This window comes from Plecotus auritus (assembly GCF_963455305.1).
Source record: "Plecotus auritus genome assembly, chromosome: 6".
Classification (NCBI taxonomy): domain Eukaryota; kingdom Metazoa; phylum Chordata; class Mammalia; order Chiroptera; family Vespertilionidae; genus Plecotus; species Plecotus auritus.
In genome coordinates, this window is record NC_137773.1 from 141,679,590 (window position 1) to 141,700,189 (window position 20,600).

General features: G+C 45.0%; 1 protein-coding gene across 6 annotated transcripts in view; it reads left to right on the plus strand.

Moving 5' to 3' along the window:
• The window catches only part of HRH1 (histamine receptor H1), an 87,179-nt gene that overhangs the window by 20,866 nt on the left and 45,713 nt on the right, over positions 1-20,600 (plus strand). The window contains exon 2 of one of the 6 annotated variants that reach the window (XM_080673222.1): positions 19,902-19,992. The exons of the other annotated variants lie outside the window; for them this stretch is intronic. Within the exon in view, the coding sequence (XP_080529348.1) occupies positions 19,919-19,992 (74 nt within the window). The 5' untranslated portion in view covers positions 19,902-19,918. The remainder of the gene's footprint in view (positions 1-19,901; positions 19,993-20,600) is intronic. 6 annotated transcript variants of the gene reach the window in all.

Genomic DNA, 20,600 nt, shown 5'->3' on the forward strand with positions numbered 1-20,600 from the left:
TTCTGCAGATGAGGGAGCTAAGGATCAGTAAGATGATACAAATCCCCCCAGGTCATATAGCTAGTAAGCAACAGAGCTGGGGTTCAACTTTAAACCTTTCTGGCTCCCAAGCCCTGGCTCCCATCCTTAGGCTACGCTGTCTGTCATCCCAAGGGAAATGGGACAGATCGCAATTGTATGGACTAAGCCAGTGGGTCTGAATTCTTTGGAACCCAATGCCCCCTTTTATAACAAATAGTTGCTGACACCCTTTACCATCCTGAAATGCAGTTCATACATAGATCATATAATCTACATACAAATACTAAAAATAGTAATAATCATAATAATACATTAATCATATGGCAAAGGAAAAAGAAAAGGAAAACCACTTATAACAAATATACTAATACATGTTCCACATGGGCACAACGGCTTGGGTGTGCCCACACTTGCAGATTTTCTGAAGCAGACAGATGCCTGCAGCCACATGTAGAACCAGGCAAATGCACAGCTACAAATACAGATGGATTCAAGTGTGTTGAACTGGCAACTCACACCCCATTAAGTGTTTCATCTATGGTAAAGCTCCAAACAAAACAAGGGATAGGCATACCTCATTTTATTATGTTTCGCTTTATTGCGCTTCAAATACATTGCATTATTTACAAGCTGAAATCAATACCCTCCACTGGCAAAAATATTATGACTCTCTTTATTGCAGTTGTTTGGAACCACACCCAAAATATCTCCAAAGTATGCCTGTATTACCTTCCTTCAATGTACATGATCAGAGCAATCTTAGACAATTCAGAGCGGATTAAAACTATCAGTGAGTTTTTGTGTTTACATGTAAGTGGAATTAGGGAAATTCCAGATTCCCCAAAGAAGGTGGTACCCCCACACCGCTACCCCATTGAAAACCACTCTTTTAGGCTATATAGTGGGGTGGATCTGAGGTTTTGAGGAGCACCTGGGCACCCACAATTCCCACCTTTCCAACACACACCATGAATTCCAGGCCTCTGACTACAGTTCCAGGTGCCACCTACTGGTGAGCTTGACGCTGCCCAATGCCTCAGGTTGGCTCATGGACTGGCAGGGCTAATCAGCCTGTAGCCAAGGAGGAAAGGTTGAAAAGAAATTAATGAATATTGAGTGTTTACTCTCAGTTGGGCCCAAGGTCATACTGTCAATGAGTCGTGAAGGAAGATTCAAATAGGACTGACTCCAAAGAAGATGATTCCTACCATGCTTTTAAAAATTAAGGTTGTAATTTGGGATAATGGAATTGGAGTCTCAAGATAAACATATTATGTAGTATCCAGAGCACAACTTGGATTCAAATACAACCCAGTCCTACTACTCATCAGCCAAGTAACTTTGAAATGGCACTTCCCTCATTCTTTTCTAGTGAACTTCTACTCATCTAAAACAAAACAAAACAAAAACAACAACACAAAAAAACACAAAACATCACCTCATTTATGACTTATCCCCAGCTCCTCCAGAACAAGGGAGTATTCTCTCCTCTGGGCTCTATGCTCCCATTCAAAACTCTCACCATGACACTTATCACCCTGTGTTGTGGTTCCTGTATCTGTCCCCCCTACTGGGATGATGAGCTTCTTGAGGACAGAGACCTTGTCTGATTCATTTTAAGATCCCCCAGCCCCTCCCCTCCAGCCCCAACATCCACCATGTGCCAGCCAGGTGTGTCACAGGCATGAATAAGTGCAGAGTGAATGACTGACTTGATTGAATCAATTCACGTTGCTTGCTGAGTCGCTCACAGAGCAGACCCTTCCTGCTGGGTGACTAAGTGGAGCAGGTCACTGTCACCTGGGATTCATGGCTTCTCTTTAAGCACAGCAGCTTCTCAGCGGCACAGACAAAGGAGTCAGCGTGTTCCTGCCACAATCCTGCCTCCCTTTGAAGAGGCTTATTCAAGAGTTCCCTCCATGGGGTTTCTTTCAAACACATCTGCATCCTGCAGTCATCTCTGTCTCTGCATTCTGTTATCTGGGTCTGTCCACCCCCAAGCTAGAGCTTTCCGCAGCAGAGAAGAGGTGGTTGCATTTAGATCCAAGCCATGGGGGGAGGGGGTGCTGCTCGTCTGACCCTGTCATTGTCCTTCAGCACCCCGTCCTTTATCGCATGCATACCTTGTTCCTCTTCTGTCTCCCTTGGGATCCAGGTGTGTGTGTGTGTGTGTGTGTGTGTGTGTGTCCCGCCTCTGGCTGCTGAGCACCATCCTCCTTCTCTTCTGGGTCCAGCTTATCATCCTCGCCCCTTTGGTCCATTCCCCAGCCCAGTCTATGGGAGCATCCCTCTTGAAGAGTGTGAGCAGGCCATGGACTTTGGGGACATACCTGGTTTTAAATCCCAGGTCCCTTATTTCCTAGGGAGGTGCTTAGAGTGGACAGGGTTGGTGTACTGCCTAGATCTCCTTTACAGTTTCTGTGGACCCTCTTCCAACCTCCAAAGGCATGCACTGCAATCCTCTTCTGGAGGGCTGCTGCGGACTATGAGCTGTTTTGTCCACACATGCAGAGATCCAGAAATGCCTGAGAATTGACACCTTCCACCCCTAGCCCCTTGGCCCTTGACTAAACACTGTTGGGTGCTAGAATATGAGAGTCCATTGCCCTTGCCTTGGCTGGGCCAACTTGCACTTGAGGGTGCGGCAGGATTCTGCCTGGGATCGCATGCTTGCTCAGTTCCTTCCCCACCCACCCCTTTCTGCTTTCTCTTCAGACCACTTCCTGAATACATCTCTTGCCCATGAATCCTTGTCTCTGGGTCAGCTTCTGGGGAACCTTAATGAAGACAGCGACTTGGGCAGGTCACTTCATATTTCTGAACCTCAGTATTCTCATCTGTAACTTGGGGTTAATAGCACATACTTCCTAGGGTTGTTGTCAGGATGAAGTAAAATAGTGTGTACAGAGTGCCTGGCGTGTGGCCTATAGCAGGCCCACCATTCCTTTTAACGATCCCTCTTTTCAGAAAGTCAGCCAGAACGGCATTGGCCTGGGAAGTGGGAGTCCTGACTTCTGTTCTAAACTTGCTGATTCTCCTTCAATAAGTCTTTTTGCCTTCTTAGGCCTCCCTCCCTCCCTCCCTCCCTTCCTTCTATTCCTCCCTCCCTCCCTCCCTCCCTCCCTGTAATAACCATAGAGGAAACCCTAGGAAAATGAAAATGCAGCCCCACCCTTCACATACGATGCTTGTTTAAGCTAAAATCTCTGTATCTTCAAATTATAACTATTCCACCAATTGCTTGTGCCTGATTAGCTTAACATTTTTCCATTGTTGGACATTAGATTTCATCTCATTTTTCCTATTCTAAAAAATGTGATGTATAGCTTTCCTGCATATAATACAGAAAAACGGTTGTGTTGTTTAAGACAAATCAGAAAACAGATGCAAATGGCTAGAAAACATTTGAGGGGAAGATATCCAACTTTAATAAGTAACTTAAATTAGGATAATCATGAAATATTATTTGTTTAACTTTATCAAATTAATATTTGGTTTATTAAAATGACATTATCCAGTGTTGGTAAGATTGTGGTAAGATTGTGTTGATAAATATATCAACAGCCTTAAAATTATTCATGTCTTTTGACTTTGTAATTCCACCTAAAGAAATAATCAGACATGCATACTAGATTTATGTATAAGGATTTGCATTGCAATTCTATTTATACATTGAAAAATTAGAAATGCCCTCAAATGTTCAGCAATAAGTTAAAAGTTAAATAAATTATAGTAAATCTGCATGATGGAATTTTACGTAGCTATTAAAAATCATGTTTTTGAAGAATACATAATGACATGGAAAAAAGCTCATAATGTCATGTTAAGTGAAAAGTAGACAATAAAAACCAAAATCATCTTAATTTTAGAGGAGTTACTGTTAACGCATGTTATGTATACAGGCAGTCCGGGTTACGTCGGACTCGCTCGACGTTCGTTGTTTCGTGGTTACGTCGCCATCTCCCATTTATTTATATATAAAAAAAGTTCCATCATTTCGACGTATGTACATATGTGCTTTATGTTTTTTATCATTTATTTACCACAAGTAAAGGTCAGGAATTGTTATCTTTCTTATAACTTTTTTTTACTGTTTCACTTCATTACTGCTGTGTCTGTGCTCCATGTGAGAGACGTAGGTGCTTATGTGGGTGGGTTCCGACTTACGGCAAAAATCACATTACATCACGCTGTAGGAATGGGTCTCCGACGTAACCCGAAAACCTACTGTATAATGTTACATATAGATAATATACACACACATAATGTTATCTATATAATTTATACACAGAGAAAAGAATGGAAGGAAATACACCAAAATATATATAAACATGTTAACTTTGCGGAATGACATTAGGAATAATTAAGAATATTTTGCCCTGCCGAAACCGGTTTGGCTCAGTGGATAGAGCGTCGGCCTGCAGACTGAAAGGTCCCAGGTTCGATTCCGGTCAAGGGCACGTACCTTGGTTGTGGGCACATCCCCAGTAGGGGGTGTGCAGGAGGCAGCTGATCGATGTTTCTCTCTCATCGATGTTTCTAGCTCTCTATCCCTCTCCTCTCTCTTCCTCTCTGTAAAAAATTAATAAAATATATTTTAAAAAAAAAGAATATTTTGACCTGACTGTGTGTCTCGATTGGTTGGAGTACCGCCTCGTACACCAAAAGGTTTCTGGTTCGATTACTGGTCAGGACACATACCTAGGTTGTAGTTTCTTTCTTTTTTTTTTTAAATTTCTTTATTGATTAAGGTATCACATATTTGTCCTCATCCCCCCATTCCCATCCCAAATCCCTCCCCACGCATGCCCCCACCCCCCTGTTGTCCGTGACCACTAGTTAGGCTTATATGCATGCATACAAGTCCTTTGGTTGATCTCTCCCCCTTACCCTCACCCTCCCTTACCTTCCCTCTGAGGTTTGACAGTCTGATCGATGCTTCCCTGTCTCCGGGTCTGTTTTTGTTCATCAGTTTATGTTGTTCATTATTTCCCCTAGATGAGTGAGATCATGTGATACTAGAAATACACTTATAAGAACCGAAAATGAGACAAGCAATAATGGTTATGCTGAGAGGCAAATGAATCATTCTGTAGTGAGTTTCTTTCTGGGCCAACAGTTCTTTTGAGTCCCAATCTCAATGTCAAACAGTTCCTTATGTGTACATGTCAGCAGTGATATTTCAGTTCTGGATGGTGGCCAAATGGTGGTAATGCAGGTCCAACCCTCTCTGGTTTGGTCCTGGGCAACCTGCAGCGACGCAGAGCTGCTGACTGCTAGTATGGCAAGGCATCGCCAGCGTCTTCCATCTCTGGACTGTTTCTCTTCTGTCTTCATGGCTGGAGCAGTCCTGTCAATTCCTCTCTGTTGCAGGAATCCACATGGTCTTGGAGTTGTTTTCTGAAAATATACAAACATATTCTCAACCAAAAGTTAATAAAGGAATACTTTCTATAAATTTGACTTGGGATCCTTTTTCATTTTTTGCCCAAACAATTTTCCTTTGGCTTGTTTTGACACCATGTGTGTTTTTCATGGGTGTCTTGCTGTTAGCATTTCAAATGAAAGTTATTTTTCTAAAGTAAAAATTTTCTAGATGAAATTTACTTATAGGATATTTTTCCTTACATGATATTCTTCTACTATCCCCCCTTTTTTGATTTAAATATTAGGAGGTTTTTGGAAATTTTATAATATAGTCTTGATAGCTTTTAAATTTTAATTTTTTGCACTAAAATATAACTGCTTTAGGTTCATTACATGTTATGCAATTTTACCATGAGATGAACTACCAATAAAAATTTCAGTTAACACTTTAGGAACAGCTTTTTGTCCAGTACCATTAATTTTTCTAGAATATTCGCTTATTTCACTTAGCCAATTTAAATTAGTCTGAGAACTTAACTACTATTTTACTGTCAAATTTAATACTCTAACAACAATCTTATTTTACCCTGTAAATATTAGTGGGAAGGATTATTTGCCTTCTTGAGTAGGCCCTGAGCATTCCTGGTGCTAGGCTGGATTTAGATATTGAAAACCCACTTCCCCGCACCATGGGTACAAGACAACTCAAACAAGTCTTGTTGCAGTGAGAGGGCAGCTACTGTCAGCCAAGTCTCTGTCTGTTGCCTGGGTCCCAATTTGAGCTGGGCATGGGAAGCGAAGCAGCCATGGGGGCAGGAGACCTCCCTCAGAAGGGGTGAGGGTTCAGGCCCCTGCAAAGTTGGGGGGTGAGGGTCTGTGCCCCACCTCTGTTGACCCCCAAGTTCTCTCCTGATGGCCCCTCTGCATCTGTGCCTGTCTTAGGTTGTTGCTTCCCTGAGGAATCTTACCCGTCTCTGGCTAACCAGCCAACCTCTGGGGCCAAGCAGGGTGATGTGAGGTTCAGTTCTGTCTCCTTGGTAGCCTATGCCCCCATGGCCTCCACGCCCAGCACCTGCCTTGGGATCCCCTCGCCTGCTGGTGGGGCCCCGGCACTGGTCACATATCTTGGGGAACCCAGGTTTCTTTTCCAGGTAGGGCCCAGCTCACCCCACTGGGCGAGAGACAGATCCATGGTACCAGCCACCACGAGGCTTCAGCCTAGGTTGTAGTTTCGATCCCCAGTCAGGGCGCATCTGGGAGGCAACTGATCAATGTTCCTCTCTCACATTGATGTTTCTCTCTCCTATCTATTTCCTCTCTCCTCTCTCTCTCTCTCCTTTTTCTCCTCTCTCTCCTTTCCTCTCTAAAATCAATAAAAACATATCTTCAGGTGAGGATTAAAAATGTATTTTTTTATTTTCTTTTTATATATTTTTTTCTATTTCCCATAGCAATACTTTTCCTATTAGAGTAAAACGAGACATGTTGCACTAGCCAGTTTGGCTCAGTGGATAGAGCATCAGCTTGCGGACTGAATGATCCTGGGTTTGATTCCGGTCAAGGGCACATACCTCAGTTGCAGGCTCGATCCTCAGCCCTGGTTGGGGCATGTGCAGGAGGCAACCAATTGATGTATCTCTCTCACATTGATGTTTCTCTCTCTGTGTCTCTCTCCCTCCCTTCCACTCTCTCTAAAAATCAATGGAAAAAATATTCTCGGGTGAGGATTAACAACACCAACAATTAAAAAAAAAAAAAAAGCATGTTTATTTATTTATTTTTTTTATCCTCACCCAAGGATATGTTTATTGATTTTAGAGAGAGAAAGGGAGAGAGAAACATCCCTCAGTTGCCTCCTGTATGTGCCCCAGCCGGGGTCTGAACCTGCAGACTAGGTATGTGCCCTGGCCAGAAATCAAGCCCACAACCTTTTGGTGTATGGTACAATGCTCAAACCACCTGAGCCAACCAACCAGGGCCAATGCATGGGTTTTTTTGTTTTGTTTTGTTTTTTAAAGAAAAAGACTGACATATGAAAAATTATCAGGTCAAGAGGATTGTGCAATCATAGAGTTTCATAAAATCTTATCATTGATGTCCTTTAGGAGTTGCAAATGGATGGACCATGGCATAAGCCAGAGAACAGATGAATTTGATTTGGTTGAGCTGCTCAAATTTCACATAAAAATGTGTGTTCTCTGCTTCTCTTTGGAAGAGAGAGAGAGAGAGAGAGAGAGAGAGAGAGAGAGAGAGAGATTTGTCAATACTGGGCCCATGTTCCCACTTGGCAAACTTGGCCAGAGCTGTCCCACTTGGTTGCAGCATGCACACGCCATGTCTCCACAGTGCCCCTTGCTCGACCTACTCCACTGTTTGGAAGTTGGGTTCACAGCTTAGTCATCTGCACATTCCCAGCCATCTCATGGACTGCACTACATACTTGTTGAATGACTTTACGGGGAGTAAAGGGATGACCATAAAAAGTGGTGTGTTTTTCATGAGCCCAGAGGGAAGCATGGTGACGGGCAGTTCCTTCCTTTGGCAAAAAATCTTTCCTGATCACCCCTTCTCTAACCAGGGTAGGGGAAGGGGGTATCTGGAGCAGCTCTTAGGAAAATTCGCTTGCATAGATGCATTGGACATGTCATGACCCACAATCATTTCTATGAATGTTGGGCAAGAAGGAGGACTCTGCATTGCGCCAGCGTTTTAAAGGAAGGTAAAAGTGTAGAAGGAACATTTGTTTACCCTTGACTTATCTTGGGTCAAGGGGGAGCCATATTGTCTTCCTGCTTCAATTTCCATAGCCATGAGCCACTCACCTGTCCCCAGATGACTCAAGGATTCAGGGGGTGAGTCTCAGGAAGGGATGGAAGTATTGTAAGAGACACAAACATGTTGCTATCTTATCTTTGGCTGTCCCGTCCCTTTTTTTTCTTCCTCTTTCAAGTGTGAACTCCTGGCCTAAACATGACCTGGGATTTACCCTTAAATCAATTGGTATTGACAAACTTTCTCAAAGCAAACATTGTCTATAAAACTTCTGAAATACTTGCTTCAATGATAAACTGCAGGATGAGAATAACAACCAGCTGATTAAAGGGATTTAAAATAAAGAGAGAATCATTTTGGCTAGAAAATTATTACATCATCAGAGAAGCCTTCTTCTGGACTTGTGTCTTAGTTTCTCTAATAAGCCTGGCATGCTATTAAGCACTGTGAGGGAATCAAACATGAACAAAACTTGGCCCTTTATTGCATAGAGAGTATGCAATACTCATCCAGTATTCCATGTGCTCTCCTGCATTTCCCAGCCCCTTGCAGATAGTCAGAGCCACTAAGTAGTCCAAACTAGTCAAGTCCAGAGCCCTTAATTGGCCATTTGAGACCTTCAGCGCTCTCTTCAATGGAGAGTGTGTTCATCAACAATGTTTCAGATGGTGAAGCCTTTTTATTCTGGTTCCCTGGTGGACTATGTGGAACCAAATCCCCTGCTGACATGCACTGGCCATTTAGTGCAAGAGAGAAATTAACCTTTGCTTTGTTATACCTCTGAGGTTTGGGGGTTAATTTGTTTCTACAGTGTAATCTAGCCTATGTTGACTAATATAGTCCCAAACCTCAGTAACAACTGCTACTATTTATTGAATGCCTACTATGTGTTTACTTGCATTAGCCCATTTAATCTTAAGAGACAACCCTAGGAGAGAGCTATCTTTATCTCCATTTTCCAGACAAGAAGCAGAAGTTCAGAGAGTCTTGCCTCATTAAATTGCAGAATTAAGATTCACCCTCCGGTCTATCTGACTTCAATGCTGGTGTTTTTATCCTAAACTAGTTTCAAGTTCAAGGGAGCTTAGACGTGAAAATGTATTTTGCAAGGTGACGGTTGGAGGCTGGGGAGACCAGAAGATGGGGGATTCCTCAGTTTAGGTTCCTCAGAAGAGGAAGATCTGGGCTCAGGATCCCAAATTAGAATGCTGGTATTACAGAGAGACAGAAGTGCCACTGAAACATTGTTTTGGTTGTGACCACTTCTTGGTTTTGCATGTGTAGACTCATCACTGCTATTTGCTTCCACAGCAAGAAGAATCCCTGGTGTAAGCTGTTTGCTGTTTCACACATATTTTAGATCAGAAACAAGGTCAAAGTCATAAAGCATTAGAATGAGAAGAACCCTCCTCCGGGATGCCTTCATTTTAGGGTTGAGGAGGCTGAAGCTCAGAGACGGAAAGTCCCCTATTTTAGATACACAGTGTATTCCTGGCAGCCTTCTCAGCGGTGCCGCAAACACTTTACACACGTGTCTGCAGAGAAAATGCATGTCTGGTTTTCCTTTCTTCTGTAAGATCCCAAATGCCTCCTGAAGGCAGGAGTAGCATCAGACTTATCCATTCTCCCCTGCCCCTTCATGTATATGTTTACCAGAAGATACATATTTTCACATCAGTTACCTCTTCTGATCTTCACAGAAACCCTCTGGGTGAGCAGAACAGGCCTTGTCCCCATTATGCAGATGCCAGAAAGTTCTCAGTGAGGTGGAGTAGTTTGTCTAAAGTCATACGGCTCATGTGTAGCTGCAATCCAGATTTCCTTACTCTCAGACAAATATGTCATCTTTCTGTATCCAGGAGACACACTTAAGTTTGTAGACCAGCCCAGTGGTCCAGGGCATGACTCTGCGTTCATAATACACCTATTCAATCCTTCTGTGACTCAGTTTCTTTATCTGTAAAGTTGGCTCAAGAAGAATTGAGTGAACTAATGCATACAAATGCAAAGCTCGTAGAATAGTTCTTGGGACTTAGTGCTTAGTTGATATCAGCCAGTACTCCAACAAGACAATTGGGAAAAGTGGACATAGTTTGGCGGTTCTCCAGGGAAACTGTTGGTCCATGACAGTGACAATTTGTTGTTTTTCTGAGACAGACGTTAACTAAGAAATGATATTATGATGATCATTTTAAAACACTCACACACTTCTTTGCGAAAAATGGCCACTAAGGCAGTGAAAATTCAGGTAATTGGAGGAGAGGAGGGTGGAAAGCACGAGCCTCTAGACTTGAGTATGATGGAAAGCCAGGAGCCTCTCTGGTGTAGTATGGGGAGCCTTTGGGACACCACTATTGGTATTAGTAGAAAGGTGTCATCCAGATGTCATTTAGCCAGGGGCCCAGGAACACCCAGCCCTGCCCTGCAGGTCCCAAGAAGGAATATAAGTGCCCAGAGGACAAGGAGCAGAGTGTCACTCCAGAAACCCATATGGACCCTGAGTGAGCATGACTAAACCAGACCTAAAGGTCCCCTTCCCTGGTCCACACTTGGGCCTCAACTCTTACCACTCCAGTAATGAGAAGAACCCTGGCCATCACATGCAGTCCCAAGGCCAACCCCTTAGGCCTCCTGCGGACAGGGTAGTGGGCCAGCCACATGGAAGGAAGAGCTGGTCTTGGGTTGTCCAAGCACAGATGCAAATAGATGGGCAGCATCCATGAGATAAAATGGGCCATCCCTCAATCTGGGGGTCTTTATGAGGCATTTGTATGAAGGACACTTGTTTTTTCTGGAGGTGAGAGAGAATGATTTATTGTTCAGGGTGTTACAGTCCAGTTACCCAATCTAGGAACTGAAGGCAAACAGACCTACATTCAAGTGCCAACTTTGGCACTTTATTAGTCATATGCATTTGGACAAGTGTCTTCTTTTCTCCAAGCCTCAGTGTTTTCAACTGTTAGACAGGAATGGTAATTCCTACCTTGCTTATTGTAAGGATTAGTGATGACATAGGCACTTGCTAAATGTTGGCTGTCACATTGGGGCTTCTGCTCGGTTCCAGACTCTATGCCATTAAGCCCACCCACTTTCATCTCAGCAGTTCTGCAAATTCCACAACTTTCGTCTTACTTGTAAACCAACTGTACTATTATTTATTTAGTAATTTTCTAAGTCAACTTACTTTTTAATTTAAGCAATACTAGTCATGAAATTATGAGTTTGATGTGCTTCCCCCCCCAATATGCCTTACAGTATATGCACAATCATTAAAACAACAAATGTTCTTGTTGAGATAAAAAAAAGAAGAATCACTGTGCTTACTGGCATTTATATGCATACTGCACTTTGGGATCTGCCCCCAAACCCTCAGGACATCCTGCTTTTAGAGACAAAAGAATTGGTTTCTCCATCAACAGCACGCATGCAACCAGAGCCTTTGAGAGGTCAGTTTGACATTCCTTCAAGACATTTTTTTTTAAGAGAAACCTTTCAGAAATTGAATCCTGTTCTAGTCTGTAACCAAAAATAGCAAAATACTGTAGCAAGTGGTTCCTTTGCAGCTTTCTGCAAAGTTGTTTTCCTTTTGAAAAGATTCATATTCTTCTCAGTCCCTTGTAAATCAAACCCAAACTTCCAACGTGAGGGGAACCATAAATAGCTTTGAATGGGGCTGACTGGACAGTGTTTCCAGCTGGGAACCATATTTAGATATTTCTGTCATGTGGTCCCTTGACACCACCTACACCCCAATCCTCATCCCCACCCCCATCCCAAAACGTTCCCACTCCTGGGTTGGCTAGAAATTTCCTCCACCTTAGCGTAATGGGTGGACATGACCTAGTGTGGCCCTGCCAGAGCTCAGGAATCTATGTGCATTTGTGGGGACCAAGCAACTTTCCAATGCCGTTGGATTAAATTATGGGGAATCTGAGGACTCTAATCCGAGCACTCAAACTGTGGCCCAAGGACCCACAGCATTGGCATAACCTGGGAGTTTATTAAAAATACAGAATCTCACACCTGGCCCCATACCTACTCATTTGGAATCTGTGTATTAACAAGTGACTCGTGTGCATGTTCAAGTTTGAGAAGCTTTGAGTTAGCACACCCTTTTATGTGCCTGTAACATCTCTTGATTTCTCTCCATTTATAACTTTCTTTAGTGTTAGATTTCTAGACTGTGAGCTTTCTGAAGGCTGGGATCTGGCTACTTTGCCAACTCATTAACCTTGGTGCCTGGTACATGGCCTGGCATTGACAGGCTAAGGGTCCATACAAAATCTTTCATATTATAGGAAGCTCTATAAATTACTTTGTTTTGAACAAAAAGTACTGTCTGCAAAATGCACATTAATCTGAAAATAACCTCAATGCTCAATGGATTCAATTAAAAAAAATAGGTAAAGAAATACAATCCAATTTAGTCATCATTTCTGAAAGTATGACTTCACAGTTGTAATGGCTGGATATTACTGGACATGTGCTGTTTGAAAATCATCGTTAGAAGTATTACAGTATGTGGTTATGTTGTGTTTGTGTGTGAGGGGGAGGGGGGGATTCACGACATACATCCACAGAATTAAGTTAGAGAAACAAACAGCTCATCAAAGGCTTCCTCCTGTCTGCCCACTGTTCCTAACACTAAAGTGTTAGATCTTAGGGATTGAGGAGGGAAGACCACATTTGGCAGGTCATGACTGGACCGTCCCCACTCTCCCTCTAACTAGCTGGTGATTGCAGGAGAGTCTTTCAACTCTAATCTTATTTCTTCTCCTGGAAAAATAAGGGGGTGGTGATGTTGACTCTGCTTGTTTTTGGATTCATTTATTCTACTGTCTACCTGAAGCCTTGGTTATCCAATTCTCCATTGGGGCCTTACCTGCCCTTCTCCCACCGCCAATACCCTCAGTCATCTGCCCCCTTCACTACCTGTAGCCTCTGCCATCTGTAGACAGGGGACATGGAGACCCTGGGCCCTGCCTTCTGCAAAGCTGTGAGGTCCTAAGAGCTGGTCCCACCTAGACCAACTTCCATTGTCAACCCTCACTTTCCAAATCCCCATGCTCCAAATATTCTCTTCCTCTGATCTAATCCCCGTTTTGTCAGGGGCCTGCTGCCAGAATTTTATTTAATGAAGGCATCAGATGCCAAGAGCATATGAATAACTGAGAGACCCATCTCGTGTTATTATAATAATTGCTGCTGTGTGTTGGACATTTGGCTTCTGGGTTGCACATGTGGGTGTATGGTGGTGCCATCCTCTGGGATGGAGAAGAGGAGAGTGGGGACTTCTGGCTGCCTGAGCTTGTGAAGGAGACCCCCGTCCCCAGGCCCACCCCTAATAGTTGTGGACAGACAGAAAAGAATACAAATGATGGGGGGAGGGGCTACAGCATGGGTTTGGGGGGGAAAGGTGTAAGTTGAGGTTGTTTGGAGCCAAATTGTAAAAGGTCTTTAATGTGGATGATGGAATCATTCTGTAGGACATGGGGAGCCAGTGAAGAGTTAAATAGGATGATCATGATCTGATTGGAATCCTAGAAAAATCCTTCTAACAACAACATAGAGAAGGGATCAGAGAGGGCAAGACTATTGGCAGGCAGACCAGTTAGGAGAGAGACATAGGCCACCTGAATGAAGGCAGTGACATGAGAACAAAAGGAGAGGGTTGATGTATAAGAAATTTCCAAGGCAAAACAGGATTGTGAGGAAAGAGAATTACTGAGGATGACTTCATGCTTTACAAATGTGTGGCTCATAAGGTCGGGAACCCAGTCAAGGACACAGGTGCCCCAGGAGGAGGCTTGGAAATGACAGGTTGAGGTGTACCTCCAAGAGGCATTATCCAGGAGGCATTTGGATGTGTGGGCATGGGCTTGGCAGATCTGGGGATATTTTGGAGTTACAAGATCAAAAGCTGAGGCAGGTAGAGAAGGCCAGAGCGGCTATCCATACAGGACATGGTGGCCTGGCTCAGAGTGGTGGCAGAATGTTTTATAAAAATGAAATTGAGGAGCATTTAGGAGGTAGAATGAGCAGCACTTAAAGATGGTTGAAATGTGGGAGGTGAGATGGAAGTAAAATTCAAAGTTGACTCCCAGTTTTCCAGATGCCACAGCATCAGAGAGGAGGACAATTCCATACCTTGGACAAGAAGTCTTTGTGGGGAAAGGTGATGACTTTGTTTGCATTCTCCTCAAAGCAGACTTTGGTCATGTCTGAGAATGGTCTCATGAGGCTGGTTGAGCATCACTCCTGGGGGGTTAACTTTCCAGCACGTCCAGTCTGCCCTGCATGGTAGGTAGAGAGAGAACATTCACAGATAGAGAACCCCCATTGGATTATCCAGCTGTCTGAGAGCAGACAAAGGAGCCATGGGCTGAACACCAACAGTGTGTGCTACAGGTGATGAGACAGCTCTGATAGGCTGAGTCCCAGGCACCTGAGACTTCCAGCTAGAGATGTCCCCAAACAGTTGGTAGTGACACTGTAGTAGCCATCCAGGCATCCTGCACACTGCGCCCTGGAAGGGTGGGTCCCTGCATGTTTGTTTAGTGCCCTCAAGTACCCGTGGTCTGGTTGGACCTGGCAGATGGAATCATCTCCAGACCCTGGGGCTGGCTGCGGAGCCAATACTTTAGGTCTCAGTTCAAATAGTCAACTATTTCCACGCCTCTGCCCTCCCTTCTTTTATACTGAGAGCACCACTTGTCAAGAGTTCCAAGAAATGGGGCTCATTAAGCAAAGGAAAGCTGGGGGACTGGAAGAAAATAGGCCCATCTGAGGACAAACCACGGGTTGAAAAACAAGAGAGCTGGTTGGCCACAAGGAGTGCCACCTTCCTCACATTAGCGATGCTAAGTGAGTTCCCAGGCAGTCTGATGCTAAGTGAGTTCCCAGGCAGTCCGAGGATTGTGCAGAGAGGAGCGTGAGTGGAATGAGTGATGATACCTGTGTCCCTGGCCCCCACTGCAGGCGTTGAATGAATTTGCATTTCTATTTCTTTGCATTTGCAATAGGATAATATGCCAAGTCCAGCACTCTCCAATAGAAATATGCGAGCTACAAATGTAATTACAAATATGGTCTCATGAGGTTGGTTGAGCATCGCTCCTGGGGGTTACCTCTCCAGCACATCCAGCCTGCCCTGCATGGCAGGTAGAAAGAGAACGTTCTCAGGTGGAGAGACCCCATTGGAGTATCCAGCTGTCTGAGAGTAGCCACATTTTAAAAAGTAAAAGGAAATAAGTGTGGTTGATTTCAATAATATATTTTATCTAACTTGAGATTTCCAAAATATTATCATTTAACATGTAGTCAACATAAAATATTATGAATGAAATATTTTACATTGGGGGCAGGGGACTAAGTCTTCAAACTCCAATGCGTATTTTACACTTACAGCATATCTCAATTGGGACCCACCACATTCAAGAGCTTACTAATTATCTGTAGCTAGTGGCCACATATGGAGTGGTACAAGCACAGCCTGTCTGCCTTAGAGAACTATGAGGAGAAGCCAGTTCAACCCCCTTCTGTGTTTCCTGCTGCATCTTTTCATTGTAGGGTCCAATCTTCATAATAAGATAATTGCAGTAATTGGCCATTTATACAGTGGTCAGAACTTTATAGACAGGATATTATTTAAGCCTGATACCTACCCTATGCAATATCTATTATTATTCCTATTTTATAGGTAAAACCATTCAGGCACTGGAAGGTAAGCAGCTTGCCTATAGTCATGCTACCTCTTAGTGGTTACTCCAGTATTCAAATGCAAATCTCTTTGATTTGGTGGTCTTGTGCGTATCCACAAAGCATACTACCAGTCCCAGGAGACACTTGCTCTCTTTCAGCTCTGGTCCTTGGCACATGCTGTTCCTTCTGCCTGCATTTTCTGCCTGCATGGATAACTCCCACTCCTTTTTCAGGTCCTGGTGTAGACTACATCACCTCTGGAAAGCCTTCCTGTTTTGGGCAAGGTGAGCTGAGTGAGCACGCTCCTGGCATCCCCAGTATCCCCAGCATCCCTGCTCCCCTGACGGTAGCACTCATCACACCTTGTTGTAATTGCCTGTTTACCTCTCTGTTCTCCTCCTAGGTAGAGGACTGTGTCTGTCTGGCCCATCCAAGTCCTCCCAGTACCTAGCACAGAACCTAGCACATGATAGGGACCCAGGCATATTTGTCACATGCTATCATGGATCTAAGAGAGTGTGTGGCTGAAGAGATGCATAGTTGACCACCATTGTTGGTTTCATTTCAGATGTTCCCTAGATAAGGAACCTGAGAAATAGTCATTTTGGTTGATACGTGTAATAGTCACAGTTGGCAGCCATTCCCTGGCCAACAGAACCCTCATTTTGTTTGGGTAACTACCTCTCAGGGAAGGTGACTATTCTTAGCTCAGCGAATCCCAGGAAATTTCACCCTTTTGCTGATGGATCATTCAGTGGTGAGCATGACACATGAGGGAGGTTAGCGGGCCTGGGACCCAAGTGTTTCTAGAAAAGTACTCCTTGATCTTAGGAAAGAAACACATGTTGTGTCCAGGTGTGACCTCCGGGCCTATGGCAGCCATCTTTTGAACAGGAGGTGATCTGGTTTGAGGACATCCCTGACAGGCACTGAGGCTTGCCAAATCAAAAGATGGAAAGGACTAGAGTCCTAAATGACGTCCTTGAGGTGCCCTAACTTGGGACTTATCATTAGAGGGAGAATACATTGTTTATTACTAGGACCAGTGAGTTGGGTTTTCTGTTACTGTGAGCCTAGGTCATCCTAACGATTACACTGTGCCATGGAGAGAGAGTATAGTCTGAGGCCACGAGGAGAACCGGCTAGGGACATGAGCTCCAGCTTCAGCATTGATGGGCTGGGACATCCCTTGTGCACAACTTGGGTACCACTTCTTCACAAAGCCTTCCTAGGGGTCCCACCAGGAAGCCATCCCTCCTTCCTCTGGATTCCTCCATGTGTGTGTCTCCATGGCCATGCATGCATCTTCTCTCCCTGCTGCTGCTGAGCTCTCTGAGAGCAGGGCCTGAGTGCTGGCCATTTCTGTATCCACATGGCTGTACCTCGCACATTGTTGGTGTAGGTACATATAGTCGGTGCTTGAAAAATGATTGGGGAGTAAGTCAAAGGATGAGTAACTTAATTCTAATGTCACTACGTCCTAACTCAGAAGGTATTTCCCCTAAGCATTCCACCTGGCTGATGGATGAGTGAGTCATTTCCTTGGGGCTCAATTTCTTCACCTGTGAAATGGGAAAATTGCTCTAGATCTCCAGCTCAGAAAAACACTATGACTCGATAGCATTTTATATTAAGGGCTGCTATGTGCAGGGCTGTGCAATACTACAGGAAAGAATTACACACATTTTCTTCCATCGAGATGCTCAGGGCCTAGCGTGGAGGTCCTTTGCCTTTAAGGAAGGAACAGACCTCTTCGATGGCCCCTCCCAAGAAAGATGCTCCCGTCCTGAGATGCTGTGGACTTTTTAGGGGAGTCCATCAGTGGATGCAGCTGGAGAAAGGCATCCAGAGGCCCACTTCCTCCCTTCCAGCCCTGTCTGAGCTGAGCTAGGGGAAACAGAAGACACCATCTTCCTCAGAGGATCCCTCAGTGCAGAAGGGGAGGCAGATATTCACCTCCAGTTTGAGAGGCGCTGACAGAGACAAGCCCTGGTGACACCAGGAGAGGGGCTGGTGTTGCCTGGGAATGAAGGAAGGCCCTGCTGCCTGTGTATGAGTTTGCGGGTGCTCAGAGGAAGGTCCCGTGTAGGCAAAGAGGAAACCCAAGGTGGGACAGGACACTGGTTATTATAGAATGGGGTGTGGTTATGCAGTTGGAACAAAGCAGGGGATGAGACTGGGGTGGTGGACAGGGGAGAAGGAAGGAGCAGAAAAAGGCTCGTGGAGAGGAGCCAAGAAGAGGTGGCCAAGTACAGGATGCTTTGGGGTCTGCCGTAAAAGTGGGGATCAGGGCAGGAGACTGCTACAGACGTTCATAAGGACCTGATGTTACACATGGGCTTCCGAGAAACAGGCTGAAAAATCAACACAGCCTCCGACTCGGTGAGAAAAGGGGCATCTGTAATGTAAGGTGCCTCCAAGGCTGTTACTGCCACCCCCCCCCCCCGGGGGGAACCGCCAGGCATGAAGTCCCCCTACCCCAGCCTTGTCAAGTGCCCGCTGAGCTGCGCACAAAAAGCATGCCTAACCTGGAGAAGAAAAGGAAGCAAAGCAGACTGTTCGCCTTTGTGAGGTCCTATGGTGGCTTTTAACTCAGGCCCTTGTACTGGCCCTCAGCGGCTGTTGTTAACATCTCAGAAAGTGAGGGGAAATGGTTTACCTGCTGGAGTTGCCTCCACATGGCTCCTCTCACACTGGGCAGGCACTGCCTGATAGAATAGGATACCTTTGAATAATTCAAAGCTGGGAAAGTGGATTCTTCCCTGAAAAAGGGTAGTTTTGTGGTGGATGAAGTTATTTCATGGCAGGAAAGATGAAAAGGAGCCTTTGTTTGGGGACCAATTAACTGGAGCATTTCTAAGGTTCCTTCCAGCTTTTAACATCCTGACCCTTTGTGGTATTAGACTCTGGGCTCTTCCCCCCTCCCCCGCCTCAGTCCCCTAGCGAAGCTGCTCTTTGAGTTAGCTATACTCCTACTTCTGACTCCTCATTAATCAAAAGGAGTACAGGAATGGAGGTGATCCATCGAGGACCTACTGTGTGCCAAAAATTGTTTAACCAATTTATAACACCATAGGGTGGGATTATGATTCCCATGGGACAGATGCATTCACTGAGGCTCAGCCAGATGTGCACATCCATCCATTAAACAAACATGAATTAAAGAGCTACTTTGTGATAAACCCTGAGCCTGGAGCTGGAGATACAACAGAGAACAAAATGGAAGTGTTAACTATACTCATGAAACTTATTATTTAGTAGGGAAGAGAGAGACCTTCACTAAATAATCCCACAGATAAATGGTGTTGGGAGAGTTTAGTCTGGGTTAGGGAAGGCTTCCTGGAGGAGGTGATATTTGAGCTGAGGTTTGAAGTAAGAGTAGGTATTAACCAGGCAGAGACAGGGGCCAGAGGTATGTGTGACTAGAGCGAGAGCATGGAGCATGAGGTGATATAAGATGATGCTCACTGAACCACTGAGGGTCAGCAGGATCAGCTCCACACAACCTCCTGGGCCTTGAGTTCATAAAGAAAGGGCACAGAGATCAAGAGAACAAACTACATACCAACCTCTGTGCCGGGTGCTGTCAGACCTGTGATCTCATTTGTTCCACCCAATGGTAAATGTTTTCACTACCCCATTTTACACATGAAAAAAACTGCAGCTCGGAGAAGACAGTAACTGCAGGTCACACCACTGGTCACAGGCAGAGCCAGGCTTCCCACCTACACCTGATCCCAAAGCCCAGGCCCCCCTCATCTCCTCACCTCAGGAGCCTGGACGGCCCAGCCACCACCCTCCTTTTCCAGGCACACAATTCCCTGCAGGGAGAGTCCCACCAGTCTCTCCTCAGCCCCACATTTTTGCTTTCTGGCTTGTCTCTGGCATTCTTGCTTGGAATCTGAAAGAGAAACTTGGAGTCTGGTAATTGTATTCCATTAAGCCTAATTAAGATGCAAATTTGTACAGTTAATGAAGAAGGTAATTTAGAGGCAGTTTCACCAGTATCACGGGACTCTCAGCAGTACCTCTCTTCCCAGTAGGTAGGTCCGAGGATATGGGAAATGTATGTGCTGCCACCCACCCAACTGCATCTGGCTGGTCTCCAGGGATCAATTCTTCCCATCCCAGGTAGGACATCCTCAGATCACATGATCCCTGATGTGGGGATCACCCAGTCCTGGGCCCCTGCCGCCTTCCTCCCCTCCAGGCCTCTTGACCTTCACCTGCAGGCTCTGCACTACCCTGGCCCCTTGATGTGGGGCAGAGGACCTGAAGCATTTCTCTGGAAGTGTCTGCCTGGGTTCAAATCCTGACGCCACCACTCACCAACTTTGGGCACATTTATTAACCTCTCTGGGCCTCAGCTTCCTCCTCTGTGAAATGGGATCCTAATAGCATCACCTGATAAGGTTGCTGTGAGGATAAAATGAGATACTGCATGTAAAGCACGTGGCAAGCACCTGGCACATGAATGTTGGACATTTTCATTAGCTCTGCTAGTCTCCCATGTGCCACATGGGTAAGAGTTCTGCCCCCCAAACTCCTGGCTCACAGATTTCTTGTTGCTGCTGTCAGAGGCCTGCTGTCTTAGAGGTGGACTTTCCCCAGGTCCTGTCCCTGTGAAGCTGGGGTATACCTAACAGTTGACCTTCTGCATGGATTACCACCTGTTGGTTGGCTGTTTTCCCATCTTTGGATTCCAAAATTGGCCTGCTGGCCTGGACTTCCTTCCAGCA